Source organism: Tiliqua scincoides, chromosome 2, assembly GCF_035046505.1.
Source record: "Tiliqua scincoides isolate rTilSci1 chromosome 2, rTilSci1.hap2, whole genome shotgun sequence".
Classification (NCBI taxonomy): domain Eukaryota; kingdom Metazoa; phylum Chordata; class Lepidosauria; order Squamata; family Scincidae; genus Tiliqua; species Tiliqua scincoides.
Window position 1 is genome coordinate 105,351,148 of NC_089822.1, and position 22,556 is coordinate 105,373,703.

The 22,556-nt window shown below is 42.5% G+C and overlaps 1 protein-coding gene across 4 annotated transcripts in view; it reads left to right on the plus strand.

Annotated features, from left to right (window-relative positions):
- ADGRL3 (adhesion G protein-coupled receptor L3) overlaps nt 1-22,556 on the plus strand; it is a 675,925-nt gene that overhangs the window by 614,056 nt on the left and 39,313 nt on the right. For all 4 annotated transcript variants that reach the window (XM_066612512.1, XM_066612511.1, XM_066612509.1 and 1 more), the window contains 2 exons: nt 1,786-1,911; nt 7,882-7,978. In XM_066612512.1, coding sequence (XP_066468609.1) covers nt 1,786-1,911; nt 7,882-7,954 — 199 coding nt within the window. In that variant the 3' untranslated portion in view covers nt 7,955-7,978. The remainder of the gene's footprint in view (nt 1-1,785; nt 1,912-7,881; nt 7,979-22,556) is intronic.

Consider the following 22,556-nt stretch of genomic DNA (forward strand, 5'->3'; position numbering starts at 1 on the left):
AGTCTTAGAAGAGAATTTTGCAAATGTGGAAGCATAGAGGCCTTAGGTTTATTTGTTTTCTCTGACCTGTGTGAGTTCACTGTGGGGGTGGAACTTGTTTCAGGAATGTTTGGTGTGTCAATACATTCCTTCCTATTCTATTCTTCCAGAATTATCCATTCCTCCCTATCCAATTTCCTTTCTTTCTTTTGTGTGTGATTTATGTACGTAATTCTCTGTTCGTCTGCTCCCATGCCCTAGATTCTCTCTCCCAATTCCTAGTTCATCCATTCATCCCATTTCCTTCCCTCTGGCTGCATTAGTTTTGCTCGGCCAAGGCAACCCTTTAGTTAGTTAGTTAGTTAACTAAACTAGATAGTTAGTAATTGTATTCAAAGATTACAATTCAAAGATTCAAAGATTACAACTGTATTCAAAGATTACAAAAAGTTAGTTAGTAATTGTATTCAAAGATTATACAAATTCATGGAAGAGGTAAATTCTAACAGCTATTAGCTATGATAGTTAAGCAGATCCCCTGTGTTCAGAAGCAATGTTTTTTTGAATACCAGTTGCTGGATAACAAGCAAGGGAGGAGGACTGTTGCACTTGCGGACTTTCTTGGGGAGCATCTGGCCAGTCACCTCTGGAAATAGGATGTTGGATTAAATGGACCATTGTTCTGATTCAATAGGGGGCTACTTTTATGTTCTTGACTAGACACCAAGATACCACCTAAGGCCCAACCCAGCAGGAATTCAGACACTTCATTTGTTCCTTTGAGAGGCCTTGACTCTGTTAGGTCCTTCTAGTGCTTAACAGGTATCTAGAGTCTGAGATCATGATGTATCTTAAATAAATTGGCATATTTAATAATTTTTAAAAATAGATGCAATAGCACAGATTCACCACTTGAAAGACAAGACACAGGCTAGTGTAGGGAGAGAACACTGACCAAGAAGAGGCTTTGCATGAGACCTCTATCCAGACCATCATGCAAGTTCATTGCATCGCTTAAACCTTTTGCAGGAACACAAAGCAATAGCATAGACAGATCACAGGAAGCATTGTGGTCTGTGCCACCTCTCTCACACACGTCAATAAATTCCACAAGTTAATGCTGGCTAGGGCACACCCCAGTTAGTCTTCATTATTACTACTTGAAATACCACTATCACTATTAATAATTACCTCATTATTAATCATGTGGCTGCTCTTCATTATTGCCTGCTTCTGAGAACCACACTTATCAATTTCAGACACTGTGGTACACTTATCAGTGCCAGTGGTTCTTGCTCAGCCAGATGGGCGGAAAAAGGTTCTTCTTCTACAACTAGATAGGAACTTTGGAGAAGCTATGATCTGGAAATGCAGTGCCACCCAAGGCAAAAATTCAGCCATGCATAACTCCTCAGGGAAGCAAAAGAAAATGGAAATCTCTGTGCTCGTTTCTCTCTCTGTGCATGATTTTTCTTTTCTTACAACCTTGCTGGGGAGCAAACATTTTTATCCAAGAACAAGTTCACATAAATCTTTAGAGATATTGATTTTCAGTCATAAATGAAATGAGCAGTTTATTTTCCATTGCTTTGATATGCCTTAGTGGCTGCCGAGGTCTAAGTTGTCAGCAAATGTTCTAAAAACAATCCCTTAGGAAATCATAACTGTGTGTTAAAAAAAAAAAAATTGCTGGTAGATATAATGAAACAACTATGCTGATGGGTTCCCCTCTATATGCATACACAAAATCAGTTTTCAAAGTTGAATGGATTTCATATTAACGGAAGTTGCCATTTAATTCCCTAGGTACGAAAAGAATATGGGAAATGCCTGCGTACGCATTGTTGTAGTGGGAAAAGTACAGAGAGCTCCATTGGCTCAGGAAAAACATCTGGGTCACGAACTCCTGGACGGTACTCCACAGGCTCACAGGTAAAGCTCATGGGCTTTAACTTGAACAGGTTCTGAGCAGTTTGTTGCCATATTAAATGTTCATTAGAGCTCAGTTCAGTATCTGAGAACCAAACTTTGCTTTTAAGACATACAGCTTTCAAGGTTTTGTTTGCGGTATAGCTGATGATGGGGAAAATAGATTGCACTACACATCATGACTTCCCACTGAAGACGGCATCCTTCTGTCGAGTTCTCCCCCCTTCTCCCACTACATGTAGGATTACATACCCCACGTCACCTTGTTATTCTGCATTTCCTCACCTCCCTTCTGTATCACTGGCTGTCAGGTGGGCAGGCAAGATAAAGTGTGGCAGGATGACAGTGTGGGTGAGAACTTAAACTTATTTGATTCCTTAAAATGCTCTGCAGTATTTTGGAATTCTAAGCTGAAACCTCTGCGCTCCATTTCCCTTTTCTTCCTCTCTCTTTTCACTTTCCATCTGTCAAAATTTAAGTTGTAAACTTCTCCCATCAGGGAATTACCTTTTTTTTTCTTTCTTTCTTTCTTAGAGCATTGCTAGGAAGTGGCATCTAAAACTGATGGATGGATGAATGAATGAATTATTATAAAATTTTTAAAAGGTTGGCTAAAAAGAAGAGTCGAGGTGCTTATGAATTCACTCACATCCCCAAAAGCATGGGAATTGTCAGGTTAAGTTGCTCATGCCATGTAAGCACTAAACATATTCAACAGTTCCACATGCCATGCTTATTTAGAACTAAACCTCCACGCACCCACACTTGTCCGGGGTCTTTCAACCCCAGTTCTCCTTCTTTGTAGTTTGGGGGCAACACTGATGCCCAGGAAAGCGTGGAAGCAGTGGCCACATAGTTATACCCCCAATACCCTCTTTCCTTTTTTGCTTTGATTTGGTTTACAGAGAAAAGCTTGTTTTAGCAGTAATGGACAGCACTTAGAGGGGATAAGGAAATAAGATAGCTAGACGGAGGGTGCAGAAAGGGACACAAGACTGGAGTATATAGGTACTACAAGAAGTGCCTGCATTATGATTATAATAAGAATATTATCATAAGATGATATGAGTCAGCAAATGAAAGGTGGAAGATAAGTTTGCCATTTGTTTTATTTCAATGTATTTATATATAGATTTCAATCAGAACAGGCTCCTAAAGCCATTTATAATTTAAAATAATAAAAATATGCCATAATGCATGCCAACCTTTCACTGGCTTTCCCATCTAAATTTGATCAGCTTGTCTTATACTTGAATTGTAATCTGTCCCCTCTTGCAACAACCTAGGAGTTGCATAGCTCTCTTGCGAAATCCTGACCTTAGCTTTAACTTCTGAATTATTGAGAACATTCCCACACCATTATTTGTTTATAGTGCCAGGTTTAGGTTTCTTCTCTGTAACACACAGAAACAGATTAATGAACAGCAGTTCATATAAAATGAAGCCATTTACAAGTTAATCAATAGACATGAAACATAAACTTAGTCCCTGTTGCTAATAGAGGTAATTATATCTTGGCACTTCACTAATTTAATTTTAGACTAAAGCATGCAGGGAGTAACTATTAACTTCTGAGAAAAACAGTTTGTGTTCTGTATTGTCGCAGAGGCAACGTGGTTAAGTTGTATCTAAGATATCAGCAAATAAATTCCTTACTGTATCTGGACCTGTTAAATCGAATAGATGCATCAGTTGGAAGTAAACTAGCTGAGACTGTGGTCCAAATATCACTCCTAACCTCAGTATCCCACAGTAGGTTCAGACAATTCACTGATCACCAAAACACTAAATTTGAGCTAAATTCAAAAAACAATCTTGGGGCTTGGACATGCAAACATCCAGATTAAATTACTGCAATGAATTGTTATACCTACACCTGCCCTTGAAGACTGTTCAGAAACAATTTCAGAACACCACTGCCAGAAACTTGCTTGAATGCCCTAGTCTGAACATATTTCATCTGTATCTCCACTAGTGTTTCCAAGCATAATTCAGGATGCTGCTTTCAACTCTAAAATGCTTAAACCCACAATACTTGAGAGCCTTCTTCCAGATGAGTGGTCTTATAAATTGTGCCTGATTTTAAAGATCTGCTTCAGGGGCCCTCCTCGGGAATATCTCACTTCCAATCTTATCCTCCCACCATGGGGCAGCTGCTCTAAAAATGGATGTGCTTTATCCAGCTTGGGGTGGGGGGGGGAGGAAACAGTAGATTGGGAAGCTTCAGCAGGTAAAGGGGATTTAAATCCCCTTACCTCTGCATAATCCTCCTAATCTGCAATGGGTCTCCTTGGACCTGTGCTGACATTTTCACTAGCACAAGTATGAGGGCAGAAAGCGGACAGGGAGGCTGCAGAAAAGGAGGATAGGATCCAATGCGTGCCATTGTCACTTGATCCACCCCTCCATCAGTCTCTCCACCCCATTATACTACCTCCCCATGCCCCTCCATCTTCCCCGTCATCTTACTGGCCTCAGTGGGCCTCTGCAGGTCTGACAATGTGCACAGAAAGGCCCAGGCCAGCACCCCAGCCGTGCCATTCTTCTTTTACTGTCTTATACTGTCATATTATACTAGACAAAATGGCAGGCAGTTTAGTTTTTCATTCAATTAAAGTAGACACAGCTGCTTCTCTCCCTTATTTTCTGTAGGTGTTTCTGTCTAGGGCAGTCATATATGAACAATTCAATAGGCCACCATGGAACTGTCATACTACAAATAGTTCAGAGACCAACAGTTCAGTCCCATGCAGGTCTTCTCAGAAGCAAGTCCCATTGTGTTAAATGGGGCCTGCTTCTAGGAAAGTGTGCATAGGATTGTAGCCCAAAGCTACTATCCTATCCACACTAACCTGGGAGTAAGGGTTAGCCCCTGGCTATAAAGGGACTTACTTCTGAGTAGACATTCATAGGATTGGGCTCCAAGTCATACTAAGAACTAGAATTGTGCACTTTGTGATAAAGGCATAATGCTTACAGCCCAATGCTAACCATTCCCCCCACCAATGCAATGGCATCAAAAGGCTACCACTGCATCCTGAGGGGGAGGCAGTCACGAAGGTCTCCTCTGCATAAGGATACTCTTGCCTTTGTCTCAATGTGCACAATTTTTACTGTTTAAAAAAAAATAAACCAGCAACACACACATACAATACAGAGACACACAGGGCTGGCCCAAGTCCTCCTGACTCCTGAGGCAGCATACCAAATACTACTCCCTTTACCCCGTGATGTGCCTGCCTTTGCGCCTTCCTCTCTCCAGTAGTCCAGCTCAGCACTCTGTTCCCCTCAACATTTCTTCTTCCTCTGTGTGCCCCCCTTCCTTTTCCTATCCAATGATTGGTGGGGGAGACTCAACAGGAGCAGTAAAGGCAAGTAGGTGAACAAAGTTGAGTCTCCCCCACCAATCTGCTGCCTTACAGCCCAATCCTATCCACACTTTCCTGAGCGTAAGCCCCATTGACTCTAATGGGACTTACTTCTGAGTAGACATGCATAGGATTGGGCTGCCAGGCAACTGCTTCAGTTTGCTTCATGAATGGGCTGGCCCATTAGAATCCTGGCAAATGTTAGAAGCCAGAGTTTTCATCTCTTCTCTTCTGCAATTCCCGAGCATCTCACACTTGGAGCAGAAGTGTTAATTCTGTCAGGGAGTTGAAAAGTGAACTTCCTGCAGCTGCTCTTACTTCTCTGGTTGATGGCAGGCTTGACCTTCTGTTTGCCAGAAAAATCTGCCTGGGAAGCAGTTGGGTGGGCGCAATATCCCATGGGCTCCTAGTCCCTAGCCAGATGCTGGAGGTTGCTTTCTTTCTGGTGCGCAGACACAGGCAACTGGAACAAAAATGGGCTTTCTGGGGAGGGGGGGGGAGAGGAAAGAACAGGTTCCCTGTATCCAGTGGCATAGATAGGTCATTTGACCCCCCCCCCGGGGCCCATAAATTTTTGACACCCCCATGACGAAATTAATTATATTTCTAAATAAATAATAAATTAATTAATTTACATGTTTCACGTTTTTATACCACCCTTCCTCTAAGGAGCTCAGGGTTGTGTGCATGGTTCCTCACTTTCTTTTGTCCTCACAACAAGGTAAGTGAGGCTGAGAGATAGTAGTAGTTATGACTTGAAATGAATAATAATAATGACCAGAAAATAAATGCCGTGAATATTTTCCCACAAGCAATGGATGAATGTCAGTGCCCTCCCTTGCTATTGCTCCCCTGCACAGAGTACTCAGTAGCATACTGTCCCTGCACCTGGAGGGTCAATGTAGCTATCATGGTTAATAACCACTGATAGGCTATAGTCCACCATGAATGTTTAGAATTTTATTTTTTTTTAAGTCATCTAAGCCAGTGACTAACAACACCCAACGTTCCCACCAGTGGAATCAGTAGGGTTGGTGCAACCTGGTCTGGTAACTCATGGTGTCACCCCCACTAACTTTATTTTACTATAGAAAACTACAGGTAACCCAACCAATCAGTAACCAACAAAAAAACAGTGGCCACCTTTGGATTAGGAGATATGCAATGATATATTAGTTAAAGTGACGTATGATATTCTGCACCCCCAAATGTATGTATATGTTTTTATTGTTTTGTTTATTGTGTTGTGTTATGTATGTTGTGTCATGTTTTTGTTTTTGTTTTTTAAAATAAAAGAAACAGTGGCCACCTTGATGACACTCACACAACTGAATAGGAGTTTGAATAATAGTTCTGATACATGGTAAAGGGAGCTGACTCATAACAACATCTTCTCGGTTCCGTGCTGTGTCATAATAACACCTTGTTAGCACTCAGACTCATTGGTCAATTTTGAGTTCAGGAAATCCACTTTGTTACATAAGTCAGTTGTGTTTTCTTTTTCTGATTATTTGGCTATAATTTTTGATGTTTCAATACGGTTTGTGTCATTGCATTCTGCATTAAATTATACATCGAATGATACATAGCATGATGGAATTATTCCTAAAAATCACAATTTTGGTCATTAGTGGTGTCGCACACAGCTCTAAGGGTGTTACCTTACTGATGCCTTATTGATTCTATGCTGAGTCATAATAACATCTCATTGGCTCTTCGAACAATCAGTCTCATTGGTTCATTTCGAATTAAGGAAATCTACTTAAGACAGTTACATAAGACAGTTGTATTTTTGTTTTCTGGTTCTTTTGGCAATCACTTTTGATAGAATGGAGATATTTCACTCTGTTTCATTGCATTCTGCTGTAAATTAGCATCAAATGGTATATAACGTGATGGTATTATTCCTAACAACTGCTATTTTCCTGATTTTGGTCGTTAGTGGTGTCACTTCCCCTGATGGCACCGGGGCGGCCCACCCCACCCTAGCTATGCCACTGCCTGTAACTGTTCTTTCTGGGGTCAGGTTGCTCTTTTCCATGTCAGGATGTTCTTGCTTAGAAGCAACAGGTGCAACCTCACAGCGATCCTTCTCCCTCTCGCCAGTTAGTAGATGCCAAAGTGTATTTGCTTTCAGTTCTGCAGAACCAGGTCAGTTCAGCTTGGACACAAAAGCGCTGCTCAGACTTAACTCATCAGGGTATAAGAAACATGCAGTTGGAGACAGTGGGAGTGAGTCAGCAAGCTCTGGTAACAGTGTGGTCTATATACCTCTGTGTCTGCCTGTCCACCCCCTCTGGGGACAGTCTTTTCTGAAGATCAGGTATGCTAGACTCCCAGTTTCTTCATCATGGGAAGGATTGCTTCCTGGGGACACCATCAGACAAATGCTGTCCCTGGGAACAGTACCCATAATTTCAGAACATCTGAATAGGATTTGAGAATCTGGTGGGTTTCTTTGCTCACCCACAAAGACTTTCTTTTGACCAGAAATACTTTCATAGGTATAAAGCCACCTTCATAGAAAGAAGAATACATCGATCTTTGTCTACTGGGGATTATCTGCTTGAGGTTTACCTTCTGTCCATTCCTTCTTGTTCCCCAGAGTCGCATTCGCAGGATGTGGAATGATACTGTTCGAAAGCAGTCAGAGTCCTCCTTCATCACTGGCGATATAAACAGTTCAGCATCACTTAACAGAGGTAATTATGGACTTTAACGTATGTATGACCTTTGCAATGACTAAAGAGTCTCAACAGCAGTGCCTTTTCAACCTTGAAATATGCTGTACCTCATTTCCTCAGATAAAAATATTACCACACAGGAGTGCTTTGTTCATTAACTATAAGGGATTTTAAAATGTGTGCTTCTTGCTTTTAAACATTCATTTTGGCAAATATTATTTTTTCAAAAGTTATTTGTGACTGGCATGGGGGGGCAGTGAGGCAGAATATTCCCATAGTCAACAGCTGGCGCCAGGAACCGGAAGCTGCTGGCAACAAAGTGGGCAATTATGATGTGCTGTAGTCTGCTAAGCATCATTGTCCCAAGTTAAAAGCTATTGTGCAGGTTTTGGGAGATGAAAACCTGCTGCTGAGCATATACGAAGGCAAGCTGCATAATGTGGAACCAAATAATCTTCCTCCTTGTGGCCAGAATGGGTACCTGATGAATAAGAGCGCTCCAAAGGCCCGTGAGCTGTGTTTACAAAACCATGTTGTGAGGGGGAGAACTTGCTCAGCCAAGCTCATAGTGAGACTCAGAAAAATCAAACTGTTTTTTTCGGGGGGACTTCAGAAAAGGGCTCAGCCTAATTGCTGAGCTGAGCCTAATTCTAAGCCCAACACAACTATGGTGTGCCCCTGATAATATCTCCCCCCCCCCTTCCCTGTCTTCTCCATCTGTTTTATTTTTGCTGTTCTGGCAGCAATTATAGCACTGGAAGGTTCTTTCTTCCCTTCCACTATTGCAACTGTGTGCCAGGAATCTGAATTGCTGGAAAGTACGGTTTTCACAGCACTACAGATAAGTGTCTCTCAGCCAACAGTTTCCCTTCGGCTCATGTCGCTCACTTGGCTCCTTCTCTCACAGGGACTTATTGCAGGCATATGAGTGCCAGACATTTTGTCCACTTTTCTCTGAGGTGTTTCCTTTTTGCACACCGTTTTTTTTAACTGCATTGTCTCAGGTTGGTGCCCTTGAATTGGTTCTTTTTGGGTTTCTGCTGGGGTTTAAATCCCCACTCAGTCATGAAACTTACTGGGTGACCTTGGGCCAATCACTGTCTCTCAACCTAACCCACCTCCAGCGGACTGTTGCGGGGATAAAAGGAGTGAGGGAAAGAAGCAATGAACTGCTCTGAGCTCCTTGGAGGAAGGGTGGAATATAAATGTGAAAAGTAAATAAATGACTCTTCATAGGTGGTTTTTTAACAACAGGAAAAACAATGGGTTAGATATCAGACTAAAGTTCATACCGGTAAATTCATGAAAGCTTCTCTGGACAAAAAGGTTCTTCTCTGCTTCTTTAAAACAAAGTTGAATTTGAATCAGTCACTCTCCATAGTCTAAGGAACTTCTGCCAGTTGGTGTGAAAATGGCATGGGACTTTTCCAAGCTTTGCTCTTTATTTCCATTCCCCTACAAGTCTTTGGATATGGAGCACTAAAGACAGGGTCATCACATAGCCATGCCAACAGTGAAGTTGCAGATTGTGCCTCTTGAGATTGTGTCTCTTGAGTGAGAGCACAGCAGTGGTGTCACTAAGGTTGGCATCCCCTAGTGCGGGAGTCCAGCATGTCACCCCCGTGATGGACCTCCTCCCATGCAGTGGGTGGGGCAACACCCCAGGTAGTGGGTGTGGTGATGCACCATTGCTCCTCCCCCACTGGTTTTTGGCTATAACTTCTGATAGAATACGGATATTTCAATGCCATTTGTTTCATTCCATTTCGCATTAAATTACGCATTGAGTGATATATAGCATGATTGTATTATTCAAAAATACCAAGATTTTAACAGTTTTGGCTAGTAGTGATGTCACCCCCTCCCTTTGGCCATCACCAGGTGTGGCCTGAACCCCCCTAGTGATGCCACTGGAGCACAGTTACTATCCAGTAGCTCCCCTTGGCATTTGTGCTGTAGCACTGTTGAAGTTTAAGTGAACGTAACCTTGACCTAACATGAGTCAGTGTTATTACTCATGTAACCTTCTCTTTGCAGTTAGAACACAACTGCACTGCAGCACACAGAGACACTGGGCTCTCTTTCATCTTTGAACATTCAACCTTTTTTATTACTGACGTTCTGCTTACTCTGTCTTGGTCCAGATTTGCAATAGACCTTGTGGGGGAAAAAATGAATGTGAAGAGAAGTTTTAAGTTTGCATGTGCTTGTGAACAATGTAGGTACAAAGTAGCTTGGGTGTACATGCCCAATCTGTAACATTAATTCTGTAGCTTCTGTTTTCCAATACGGCTGACAGTGGTCATAGTGAATATGGACGTGTGATAACTTATGGGTGAGTGCATGTAGGTGGTCATTTTGGTGACAAAATATACATTTTTTGACTCAAGATGAACAGCAGAACTATTCTTATCCACAGTTACCACCAGTGTGATGATTGATTAGGATGTCAGACTAGGAGCAGGAAGCCCCCTGGGTCAATCAAAAAGCACACTGGGTGGCCTTGAACAAGTTACTGTCTCTTGACTAATCTACCTCAAAGGCAGCAGTTTCCAAACATACTATGGTCACATATGTTCCCAAACATACCATGCTCTTCTTTCATTGCGGCCTCTTCTTTCAGGCTCTCCCAAGCACCACCATCTTGGATCACACAACATCTTGTGTGATTTTCACAAGTTCCAAGATGGCAGTGTCCATCTTTTCCATCCAAGATGGCAACACCCAGGGGAGCCTGGCAGAAGGAGATGTTAGGACGGTTTGGGACCTACTGTTATAGGGCTATTTTGAGGAGTAAAATGGGTGGAAGATATGTAAATGGCTCTGAGCATGATTTAGGGGGGTCCAAAGTTTGCCTAGGACTGCACACTTTCAGTTTTTTATAAAAACAATTTTGGCCAAAATTGGCAGTGCTTTGCATAAAAATGTGTTTTGCATAAAAATAAAGCAATGGGCCAGGCATGGTCTGGTGCTCTTGGTGCTGTGGATGTATTTATTTGGGGCATCCTCAAGCTTACTTCACTCTGCTCCTAATTTATTTATATGTACATTGGGAAACATTGCTGTGGGGCAGGAGGGAGAGTACAACTGACAAAAATGAAGCATTGGACTGAATATGCTATTGGAGTATCTTGTAGGGGACAGTCCCCCAAAGCTGAAGGTGTATGATTTGGGGTGGTCCAAAGTTTACTTTGGATTGTCCTTACCTTGTTACTTTTTCCTGTATGCATATTCTTTCGAGACTGAAGGTTGCCAACATACATACCGGTATCAGGGTAGCACACTTGAAGGGAGCCAAATTAAATCAAATACATCCCTGGCCCTAACATTTGTTAATTTTTATTTGGTAAAGAGCATTGGGAAGGGGGGCACTGTGAATCAGGACTATGTCAGTGGATTTGAGATCTTTAATCCTATCCACCACTATGATTCCAATTTGAATTCTCCCCACCACCACCACCACCACCACCCCAACCCCAGGACATTCTGTTTTCCAAGGGGAAAAAATATTACGTTGGCATGAACTGAAACTTTTTTTCCCCTTGACAAACAGCATGTTCAGGGTGATTGACCTAGATCAGGACCACAGTGGGGGCATTGACATAACCCTCCCCCCATCACCATTCCACAGTCCCAATCCATGGAAGCCCTAATCTGGTTGGTTTTTCCTAAAGGAAGTCAGTGCTACATTCAACATTCTGGACATCCTGTCTTGCACTAAACTAGATACAGCTGTAAGGTATTGTGTAGGGCTGAGGTCCCAAGCAGCCTGTGGGCACCACAGGAATTAAGAGAAAGGATGGTGGATACCACTGCAGAATGACCATTGAGGGGAAAGGACCGGACACAAAATAGAATTCTGCACACTTACCACCCACTCATCCATGCACACACTTTCACTTTCCACCCATATATTCATCAAGACAAACTATACACCTTCTGTCCCTACTCCATGGCCATTGGTACCCCTGCCTTGCCCCTGCCACTGCTGTCTAAGCCTACCCCATCCACCTTCCTGCTGAAATCTTTGCTCTTTGCCTACTGAGGTTTGGAAATGAGAAGGCCTTTGTGAAACTCACTCCCTAAGCACCTGGCACCACTCTTAGGGGCCAGACAAAGTCCACCCTCTTCTTTCAGACTTTTAACAACATTGCTTTAATGTAACCTTGGCCTCTCTTCCCCTGGTGGGCCACTGTGAGATACAGGAAGCTGGAGTAGATGGGCCTATGGCCTGATCCAGTGGGGCTGTTCTTATGTTCCCCATTTCAAATAAGAACATCATAGTATAAGCATTTCAGCTGTGGCTGTCACTATTTTCTAATGTGCTGCTTGCCTTGTTTTTACTTTAATTGTTTCTTTTTTGTTTTAAGTATTATTAGCCACCCTTAGACTTAGCAAAAACGTGAAATGTAAGTGTCCAAAAAAAGATTATGGGCCATCTAGTGAGTTTGTGGCAAAGATGAGATTTGAATCAGTGATTGCCTGATACGTAATTCATGCTGCAATCCCAAGCACCCTTACTTGAGTGTAAGCTATATTGAACAAACTGGGGCTTACTTCCAAGTGCACGTTACAGGCTTGTGCTGTCATTCTCTTACTTCCTGTTCTACAGTAGCTCTGCCATCTATTTTAGAAAAGCTACAGTTCTTTTTATCTACCATTGTCCCATTTTTCTTCACTGAAAACTGCTGATAGATGACTAGTTTGCAGTGATGTTAGAGAAAGTCATAATTGCCTGGTTGAGAATCTGAGTTTGTCCAGCTTTTACAGACTGGCTGTACTATGTCAGACATTTTTCTCTGAACTCTTTTGCAGCTTGGAATGTAAATGAGATTTTGCATATGCTCACAATATGCTTTTAAATTAACTCTATTTTTTGGACAAGTCATGGACACTAATCATAGCTCAGACAACTCAGAAGAGAATGAATGAGTTGGAGCATCGGTTATCAGGCTCTCATCCACTACTGCAGATGCTGGACGAGATCCTTGTTTGCTGTTTCCAGGTGGATGAATATATTGGCAACTGCAGCTTTGAAAGCCACCCAGTCTAAATATATGAATAAATATGCTTTTCTGTCACTTATTATTTAATGTTTGTGATCTATAAAATCAATCTGAAATGCACACAAGGAAAAAAAAATGGTGCTGCCTTGCCATTTTGTTACTGTCTTTTCAGGGATAATCAGTTTCATTTCAGTTTCATGTAGATTCCTTTATAATGAGTAGAGGAAATTAATCTCAAATTTCAACAGTGGGAATCTGAGACTGAAAGGAAATTAAAATGCATAACCTTAATATTCTGATTTCCATCCCAATTGAAACCTGAGCATTTTCAGAAAGAAATCTCCCGTCACCTCTTCTTCCCCCCAAATATAATTAAGCTGTAATTTCTGTATCTGAAACAATATACAGCATAGCTAACTCAGCAGGGATGCCTAGAGGAAGGGGTGTTGGTGTGTTAGGCAGACTTTTGAATTATCTCCTAATGAAGACGTATTTTTTAAAAGCTCCACTGCTGCATTTTACATTTGTTGCCCTTCTCCTAGCAAAACTGCTTAAAGGCCCAATCCTATTCAACTTTCTAGCACTGATGCAGCCATGCCAACGGGGTGCATGTTTCATCCTGCTGTGGTGGGAGGGCAGTCGCAGAGGCCTCCTCAAGGTAAGGGAACATTTGTTTCGTTATCTTGAGGCTGCATTACAGCTGCATCAGTGCTGGAAAGTTGGATAGGATTAGGTCCTTAATGTCATACTTTTAACTCATAGCAACAACACAGTAATTATCATCCAAGAATCTCATTTTTCCGTTTAAAAGCAGAACCTTTTCAAGGTTTTATTGGAGATTAAATTAATCCTTAATGTGTTTTCATTTTCGGTACGGATACATCTTGTGCTATCTGACTTGAGCCAGGGAGATGCTAAGAGCATGATCTTTCCTGTGCTATTGCTAGAGGTGTTTGAAAACAGTGTTATTTATTTTACTCAGAAGTCATTTCATTGTGTTAGATAAGACTTTGACTGTAATCTTATTTTACTCATTGGAGTAAACAACTATTTGGATTGTCTCTTCGGCTGAAAATAAGTTTGATGGGGACTTTCAGAAAAACTGCTAAAAATGTTTTTTCTAAATTTATTTAAACTGTTGTAAAAAATCTCTTTGCGAAAGCATTCACGCTGACAAATGGATTCTGGTATTTTGGTTGGACATAATCCAGCCAAAGGGAAGCCCTGTGCAGTCCTTTTGATTTCAGTGGAAGAAAGATAGGCGTATGTTTACACTCAGTGGGTACTGAAATGCGTTTTATTTGGTGTGGATTGTGCTCTTTATATTTAGGCTGCATTACAATTGGGTTGGCTTGCTGTTTGTTTTCTGGTTCGGAATAAGTGACTATAGTCATATGATATTTATTTATTTACTCAGTTTGTATCCCACTTATCTCCTCAAAGCGCACACAGATCAGTTTACAAGAGCATAATACGTCATTTAAATGGGGTTTAAGATATACGCTCTCCATTTCCAAGTGGTGAGAAATACCTGGGGCAGCACTATAGGATTTCCTGCTGTCCAGAGAGAGCCCTGGAGACTTGTGGGGGAAGGTTCCAGACTAGGTTCCAACTTTTCTATAAGTTATCATCATCATCATCATCATCATCATCATCATCATCATCATCAAGAAACCATTGTTTTTTCGTGTTTTCCCAAGGCTGTTTCCTTTTCTTTTCAGGAACACAAAAAATCTGTTTTTGTTTAAGCTTCATGAATTTACGTGTCAATTGCGTAGAGTTTAAGAAAAAGAAACTTTCCTTGTTTAAGAAAAAGAATGAAACAGTTGCACTATTCTGTCCACTGTGGACATCGTGCGATTAAGGTTTTTCAGGACTTTGTGCCTTTAAAATTGGACACTTCCTCTTTGGAGGTTCAACCGCATCAGTGCAGATGGGGGAAATTGGTGCTAAATAGCCAAAGACTGCAATCCTATATACAGTTTCCTGGGAGTAAGTCCCATTGATCACAGTGGAATTTACTTCTGAGTAGAGATGCATAGGATTGCACCGATACTTGTTGCAGTTCCTAGCTGTTGTATTCTTATTGACGTACTACTTTAGTGAAGACAGTCACTTCATAAATAAGGGTTAAAAGTAAAATGTTGTAAACAACATTTACAGATTGCTCTTTACACATCTCCCTGTTCACTCTGTCTAACTTCAGCTGTCATTTGATTCTTTGGAATTTTGACTGAGCTCTAAGTATTTAAAAATTTACTATATTACATCTTCCCCATCTATTTTTATTACATCTAAAGCATTTGTAGAACAAAATAACTTTAACAGTCTTATGTTACAATAACTGATCAGTGCTTTATCAGTACTCTGTATGTACAAGTGGGGCCTCGGTATCCACGGGGGATCTATTCTCAGACCCCCCCATGGATACCAAAAATCTCAGATAAACAAATCTGTTATTTTTGACCCCTTTTGCCCTCAAAGGGGACTGGAGCTAGTTCCTTTTGGAGGACTCCTTCAGAGGGCTTTCTGAAGCCCGCAAAGGATGCATGCTGTCTCTGCAGGCTTCAGAAAGCCTTCCGGAGGGGACCAAAACTCAGCTCCAGACCCCCTTGGAGGTTTTAGGTGGAACCAATTTTGTCCCAACATGGGTCCGGAGAACCCGCATTGAGCTAGACCTGCAGATGTAAAATCCATGGATAGGCGCCTCCTGTATTTGAGACTATCTTTTCACTCTGGTGGATCTTCTCAAATCATAAGGCTATTTATCATGGTCTTCACTTGTATCCACATTGCTTTCTATATTGGTAGTACTCTGGTTTTGCCTTGATTACTGCTAGTATAGTAAAAATCCATCAGTCTTTTCTTTGTCATCCAAAATCATTCTTTCTGATCCATACGTTCTTTCATTTCATGCAGGTGATCATGGCTTGTTGTCTGATTCTTTCATAAACCTGATTGTTGTGACTTTATATGATATTCCTGCCATTCCCTTATCTGTCCCTGTATTTTCCATTGCACAGCCTCATCATTTGGTTGTGAAAGGCCCTGCTTTATTTCATTTTCTATATTATTAGAAACTTCTTCTGTTGAATTTCTTCCTTCTGACCTGGCAAGAGGGGGTAGTGATTTTGAAATTCTTGGAGAGTCTGTTTCTAACTTTCCTCTCAAATAACTCTTGGAGGTAGCCATTTCTGTTAGTACACTTGTGCAATTTAATAGTGCCAAATATGAATCAACCACGTGCAGATTCTCTGATTTTATGTGGAGTATTTATTTAAACTCCATTTGCTGATAATCCATTAGGCCAAGGATAAGCATGACTGAAAGGGGCATGTGAAAAATCATGCTCTAATAAAAATATTTTAAATTCAATACATCAAAATTACAGCCCCTTATCAGTTACCACCTTGGAAAACATGTTTCGCAAATATTGTTTTCATTTTTTATTATTATATTTGTTACTGTAGTGTTATTGAGTATTGCAAACTCTGTAATATGCCATAAATAATCAGTTAATAAAACATAGCTTTCCTTCATATTTTAAAAAAAACCCTCTACTTTTAATCATGGTCTCGTGACCTTTTTCCATAGTCACTGGCCTTTTACTGTCTACTTTTGACATTTCACAAGACTTCTCCATATTCCTTTTATCTTGCAGGCAGCATATAAGATCTCTTGCTCTTTTTACATTTTTCCATGTTCATTCAAATGAGCTTCATATATCTTTTCTAACATGTCTCATCTCAAACTACTAGGCATCACTGTCCCTTATGGACCCATTCAGGTGATCCATAAACCAGACACACCCAAAATCTTGTGGTTATGTGCATTTTTCTGGGGAGGGGGTCTGTTGCTTTCATCAGATATTCAAAAGGGTCTGTGACCCAAAGCAGCTTAAAAAGCACTGCTAAAGCAATGGAAATTTCTGTTAAAACACCCAGTGTAATTGCTTTTACCGCTTGCTGCAGTGTGATATCATAGTGTATTGCCTCCGTGAAAACCTTCCACTTCCTATCTGTCACAGATATTTGTTTTTCAATAAATGTATGTGCACAAAAACCAATTCTCGCTCTAAGTTTTCATTTACCTCAACATAAGCCCTAGATAATGTGTCTGCAACAACCAATGAACTCCCTGTCACATAAAGCAATTTAAAATTATATAACTAGAGATAAAGTTGCTTGCATCCATCCTGACTTGGGCACCTGCTTGTCCTGTTATATTGGATACTTTCAGTCCACGTAGCCTGAGGATGCAAACAAAATATTTGAAGCAGTGAGACTTGCCACTTATGTGCTCAATACTTTCTCCTCCTAAGTGGTAAAAGCAGCAAGAGAGCATCTGGCTGACAGCACAATCCTAACATGTGCTGGAGCAGCTGGACCAAGTGGCCTGCGCTGTACCAAGTGCAGGTTAGGAGCAGGCTGGAGTTCTCTTTGGGGTGAGGGGATGTTTTATCCCTTCCCCCATGTAAAACTCCAGCCTGTCCAGTGGGGTACTCAGATTTGTGCCAGCTAAATCACTGTTGCAAATCTGAGCAGCTTCAGGTTGTAAAGCTGCCATGGTTAGGATATGGCAGAAGCCTCCTCTGCCAATCCCACTCCCTTCTGGATCTGCCCCACCCTTTGTCCTGCCCTCCGTCACCCCATGACATTCCCTGCTCTCCTCCATTCTGCCCTCCTCCTGCCCTCCCCTTACCCCTTTGCCACTTAGCAGAGTGCTCACCTGTGCCGGCAGCCTTCCCACCGGCAGTGCTTGCTCTCGAGTAGTTGCAAACATGCTTTCAGTGCATTGAATGCATGTTCAAACACTTTTACCAAACTTCAAATATTGGCCTTCACTCTTAGCCTGGTCAGTCATCCTAAACTAACAACAGGCACAATCCTTAGGTGCCCTTGGGCCAGTGCAAGTTCCTTGCGCTGGCCCAGAAGGGTTCCAAACATGCCATGAGGCACATTTGCACCTCCTTATGAGTAGGTTAGGCTGGCCTGCGGCAGCGCCTCCACACCAACTGAGGTACTGACCTTTGCGTCGGCCAAGCTCGGCCAACACAAAACTTTGGGGTAGGTGGGGAGGAGGTAGGGAGGAGACAGGAGGGAGTCATTCCAGGATGGGTGGTGGGCGGCCTTGGGGGTGGGTGGGCGGGGAGTGGGAGGCAAGGCTGGAACCCAGCAGTTATGCCGGATCCCAAATCCAATCCCTGAGCAGCACAGAGCGGCCTCAGGAGGCGGTGCAAGTCCAAGGAGACCCATAGGGGCTGCAGTGGTTTACCTGGGGGTAAGGGGAAAAGTTTCCCCTTACCTTTGGCTGAGCCACTTGGTGCCCTATCTCATGCTGAATACTGCGTAAGCCTCCTGGCTTGCCTGTTCCAGTGCAAGATAGGATTGCACCAAAGTAAACTTTTCCTTTTTGTATGTGTGTAATAGTTGCTGCCAGCCTAAGAAATATAATTTAAATAGGGCATTTGATTGTTTTTAATAAATTAAGAAAGTGATAATGTTGTTGCTTAAGCGCTCACATAAGAATTAGACCACTAGTAGAATCACTTTTCTGTCTATAGATATCCTGCTTAGACTACTGTTGTCTGATCATTATCTTTTTATCCTTGAAACTTTTTTGTTTTAACATCAAGTAAACTCTGTGAGGGTTGGTAACTGGATCATGGATGAATTCATGAATCTGTAGTAGTCTTTGATTAGAATTCCAGAATGCAGTGTTTCCATTATCCTAGAACTTTGCTAAATTTGTAGTTAATGCAGTGTATGAAATGTTGAAATTTTGGATGCAACTTCGCCTGTAGGATTCTGGAGGGCAGTGTACAGTCCAGACAACTGAGACCCTTTGCCTGCCCTCTATGATGCTTGCAGGAGGTGTGGTCCTTAATACTCTTTCCTTCCTGCCCTTTCTTTTGAAACCTTAACCAGCGTCATCTCCAGTGTGTGTTAAATGATAGCAATAGCCTAGCCCAGCGGTTTTCAAACTCTCACAGACAGTTTGCACTTCTGTAAGTTCTTGCATCGACGCAATTCTCAAGATCGGGTCGGTCAGGAGGGCTGCAGGGACTGGGATGCACTCACCAGTCCCTGCAGTAATGTCCTGGGGGTGCAGAGAGCCCTGTATGACCGTCTGCAGGGATCCACAGGTCAGGGAAAGCGAAAGCAGAGCGATCACGCTCCACTTCCACAAAACCGGAAGTGGGGCGCAATCGCTCCACTTTCACTTTTGGAAGCTTGGAGAGCCCTGCAGATGTTCACACAGGGCTCCCTGCACCTCCAGGACGCTGCTTCAGGGACTGGTGAATGCATCCCAGTCCTTCAAACCAGCCCAGGAGGGTTGCAAACATGCCGTAAGGCACATTTGCACCTCCTCATGAGTCAGCAAAGCCAGCACACAGAGGCGTGTTGGCCTGCGGAGGCTGACACAAGCCTCTGCACCAACGGAGGCACCGAGTCTTGTGTTGGCCAAGCTCAGACGATGCAAGACTCTGGGGTGGACGGGGGGAGGCGTTCCGGGGCGGGGGAAGCCGGGCAGTGGGCATCCCCAGGGGAGGGCGGGGAGGGAGCGGGAGGCGGGGTTGGGACCCAGCAGTTATGCCAGATCCCAATCTCCATTCCCGGGAGGTCAGAGCTGTTGGAGTTGGTGCAATTCCGTCTGCTGTCCAGAGGGAGCAGGATGCAGTCCAGAAAGGGGTCAAGCTATGGCCCAGTGAATTTGACATTTCTACCTATTCTCTCTGTGATCCTTGTGGGGTGTGGCCCTAACCCTTCATCCTTCTCCTCTGAGCACTTCCTCTTGACCTCTGACCACCGACCTGTTAAGGCATGCAGGGCAAGGCAGCTCTAGGGCCTTGCTATCTCTAAGTAATAGCTGAACCTCTGATCCTAATCAGATGCTGTAAATATGCACTCAATGGAACTGTAAGTAAATAACTTCCTTTTTGCAACTTTAACAACCCATTGCCTCTTTGTCTTTTTTATTGATTAGCAGTCAGCCAGATAAGGGAGGTTCCCTGGGGTGATACCCAAAGGGGGGTCCACTGCTTAAACTACTCTGCTTCCCCCCAAAGAGGAAACTGTTTTTAATTTCCTCCAACAAGAGCATCTTCAAGCCACTCCGCTGTCCTTGGACTTGCACTACCTCAGGAGGTGGTGCAAGTCCGAGGAGTCCCATTGGGTCCAGGGTGCCTTACCCAGAGGTAAGGGGAAAAGTTTCCCCTTACCTCTGGCTGAGACTTTGGGCCCCTATCCTGCACTGGTTGCAGCACAAGCCTCTTAGCTTGCCTGTTCCCAGTCAGGGTAGGATTGCGCCCTAAGTTAAAATACAGTTTGAAGAACAAGAGGGAAACACCTTGTGCCAAGGTACCCAAAGTTTTTGTGGTAAGTTCTTGAATTTATATTTTCTTGTGGTTCAGTTGCTAGGAATGATATGTTGGAATGAAGTTTTTATAAGCATACAGTGTGGATAAAATGTCAGAAAACCACAAGAACATAGCAAGGGAACTTCAGAAGACTGTTCCAAGGAGTACTACCTTTTCAAACATCTCTATCATCACAGTCCTTTTGCCTCCAGTAACTACTTCAGCATCTTATGGTGCACTGGAGAGCTGATCATCAAAGGAAATTTCTTTTCCACAGTACCTAGTAGGCACTAGAATATACCAGTTTTTTAAATGGTGGCAAGTCCCCTTCTGCTATTCAGAAGCTCCTTGGACACCATGTCAAGTCTTCTCCCTGCACCAATGGTGACTGCTGTTCCTTTAACAAATGCTCTGTTAACAGTTTATTCTTTCCTTTCAAACTTATTCACCAATGTACTTTCTGATTTATTTTTGTGCTTTAAAAAACTCTAGATTGTTGTCTTAGGACATAATCCATTAGGGCAGTGGCTCCCAAACTGTGCGCTGTGGCTCCCCAAGAGCCATGGAATCCAGCCAGGAGAGCTGCAGAATCCTTGCAAAAAAACCTACCACTTTATATATGCAATGTATAGGATTGTAGCCCTAATGGGGAGCCGTGGCCAATGTCCCAGTAGGTCAAGAGAGCCACCAGTCAGAAAGGTTTGGGAACCATTACATTAGTCTGAAAGCTTCAAAATGAGTGGGGGCTCTACCAGAGCACAGCAGAGCTCTCACAATTTCCTGGTTGGATTGTGTGTTTAGATAATTTGGGGGCCTAACCCATGAACTGTCATGGTGAACACAGACAGAAGGAAAAGATGTTACTTTTCATTATCCCAGATTTTCAGCTGGCCTTTCCCTACTCTGATTGTAGCACTCCTTAATGACAAGCAGTGGACTGGCATGAGGGACTGCATTCTGTCTTCATCTCCCCTTAGTCCATCACTCCCCTCCAGGTTTTTGACCATTGTGATAGATCCTGTCATTGTTTTCTATCCTTGTTAATACTTTCATTTCCCATATCAGTCTTCTCTTACATCTATCATTATTGACAATGTCTTTTGATGTTCCTGATCTTTGTGAGTTATGGTCTAAAATCCTTTGTGAGTTAAAAGTATAAATTGGTGGGTTGCTTTCTCTCAAATGATAAGGCAGCTATCCATCCAGTCGTCCTCCCCGACCCTGGCAGGAATGGCAAATGAACGATGTTCTGTTTGGTGTCTGATCGGTTTGTAGGTTGTCCCAGGATCCTGACGTTAAAAGAAAGGGAGTGTACCATGCGGGTGGTAAACCTCAAAATCGGTTTGCTCAGGATAGTATACATCCATATCATGCATTCTTCAATAGTCATTACCCAATCCTCTCTCGGGGTCATTTAGTGCCTTAGGGGGATTCACCACCTTGTAGAAGTACAGCGCCATTCTGTTGCATCATTTTATGTTTTTTGAACAAAAGATTCGTTGTTGAATCATCTGATATCAATAAACCGTTTCAACACTGAGCTGAAAAGAACGAAAGAGCAGTCTTTATTGGGACTGTAGCAGGAGAGTCCACAGTCTGGAAGAAAATCTTGACTACCCTGCAGTTAGTGTTAAATGTACCATTTTGTGTTACTTGCAATCATTTTGTTTGCCCTTTTCTTTGAAATTTCTTGCTGTGAAGAGAGTGTGATCGTCATTTTTTTCCTTTGTGGCAAGCATGCAGAGTGTCTCCTCGCTTTCCACTCTGAGCAGTCGGCTGGGGACATTCTGGAGAGTTGGTTTTGCATCTCCCCAATCCATTTCTGTTTCCATTGTGCTTTGTTGGCATTTAACCCTCCAATGAAATGAGCTGGCTACTTTTAATCAGGGCTGTTGAAATTGTTGTCAGTCTGAATGTTTTATTTTTATTTTTTATTTTTGGATCACATTTGCCTGATTGACCTTTTTTTGCTTTTTTCTCTGTCTTTCTATTGGGCTGCTCCAGGAGCCATGGCTAATCATCTTATAACCAATGCTCTTCTTCGTCCTCATGGCACTAACAACCCTTATAACACATTGCTCGGGGAATCGGCGGTCTATAACAACCCTTCTGTCAGCATGTACAACACACCAGGTGTGGTGGAGTTTCCCTCATTTTTCTAGTGAGAGTCCCATTTTATGTGGCTTTTATAGACACAGTTTTTTTTTGTTTCCTTTTTCCCTTTGTTTCC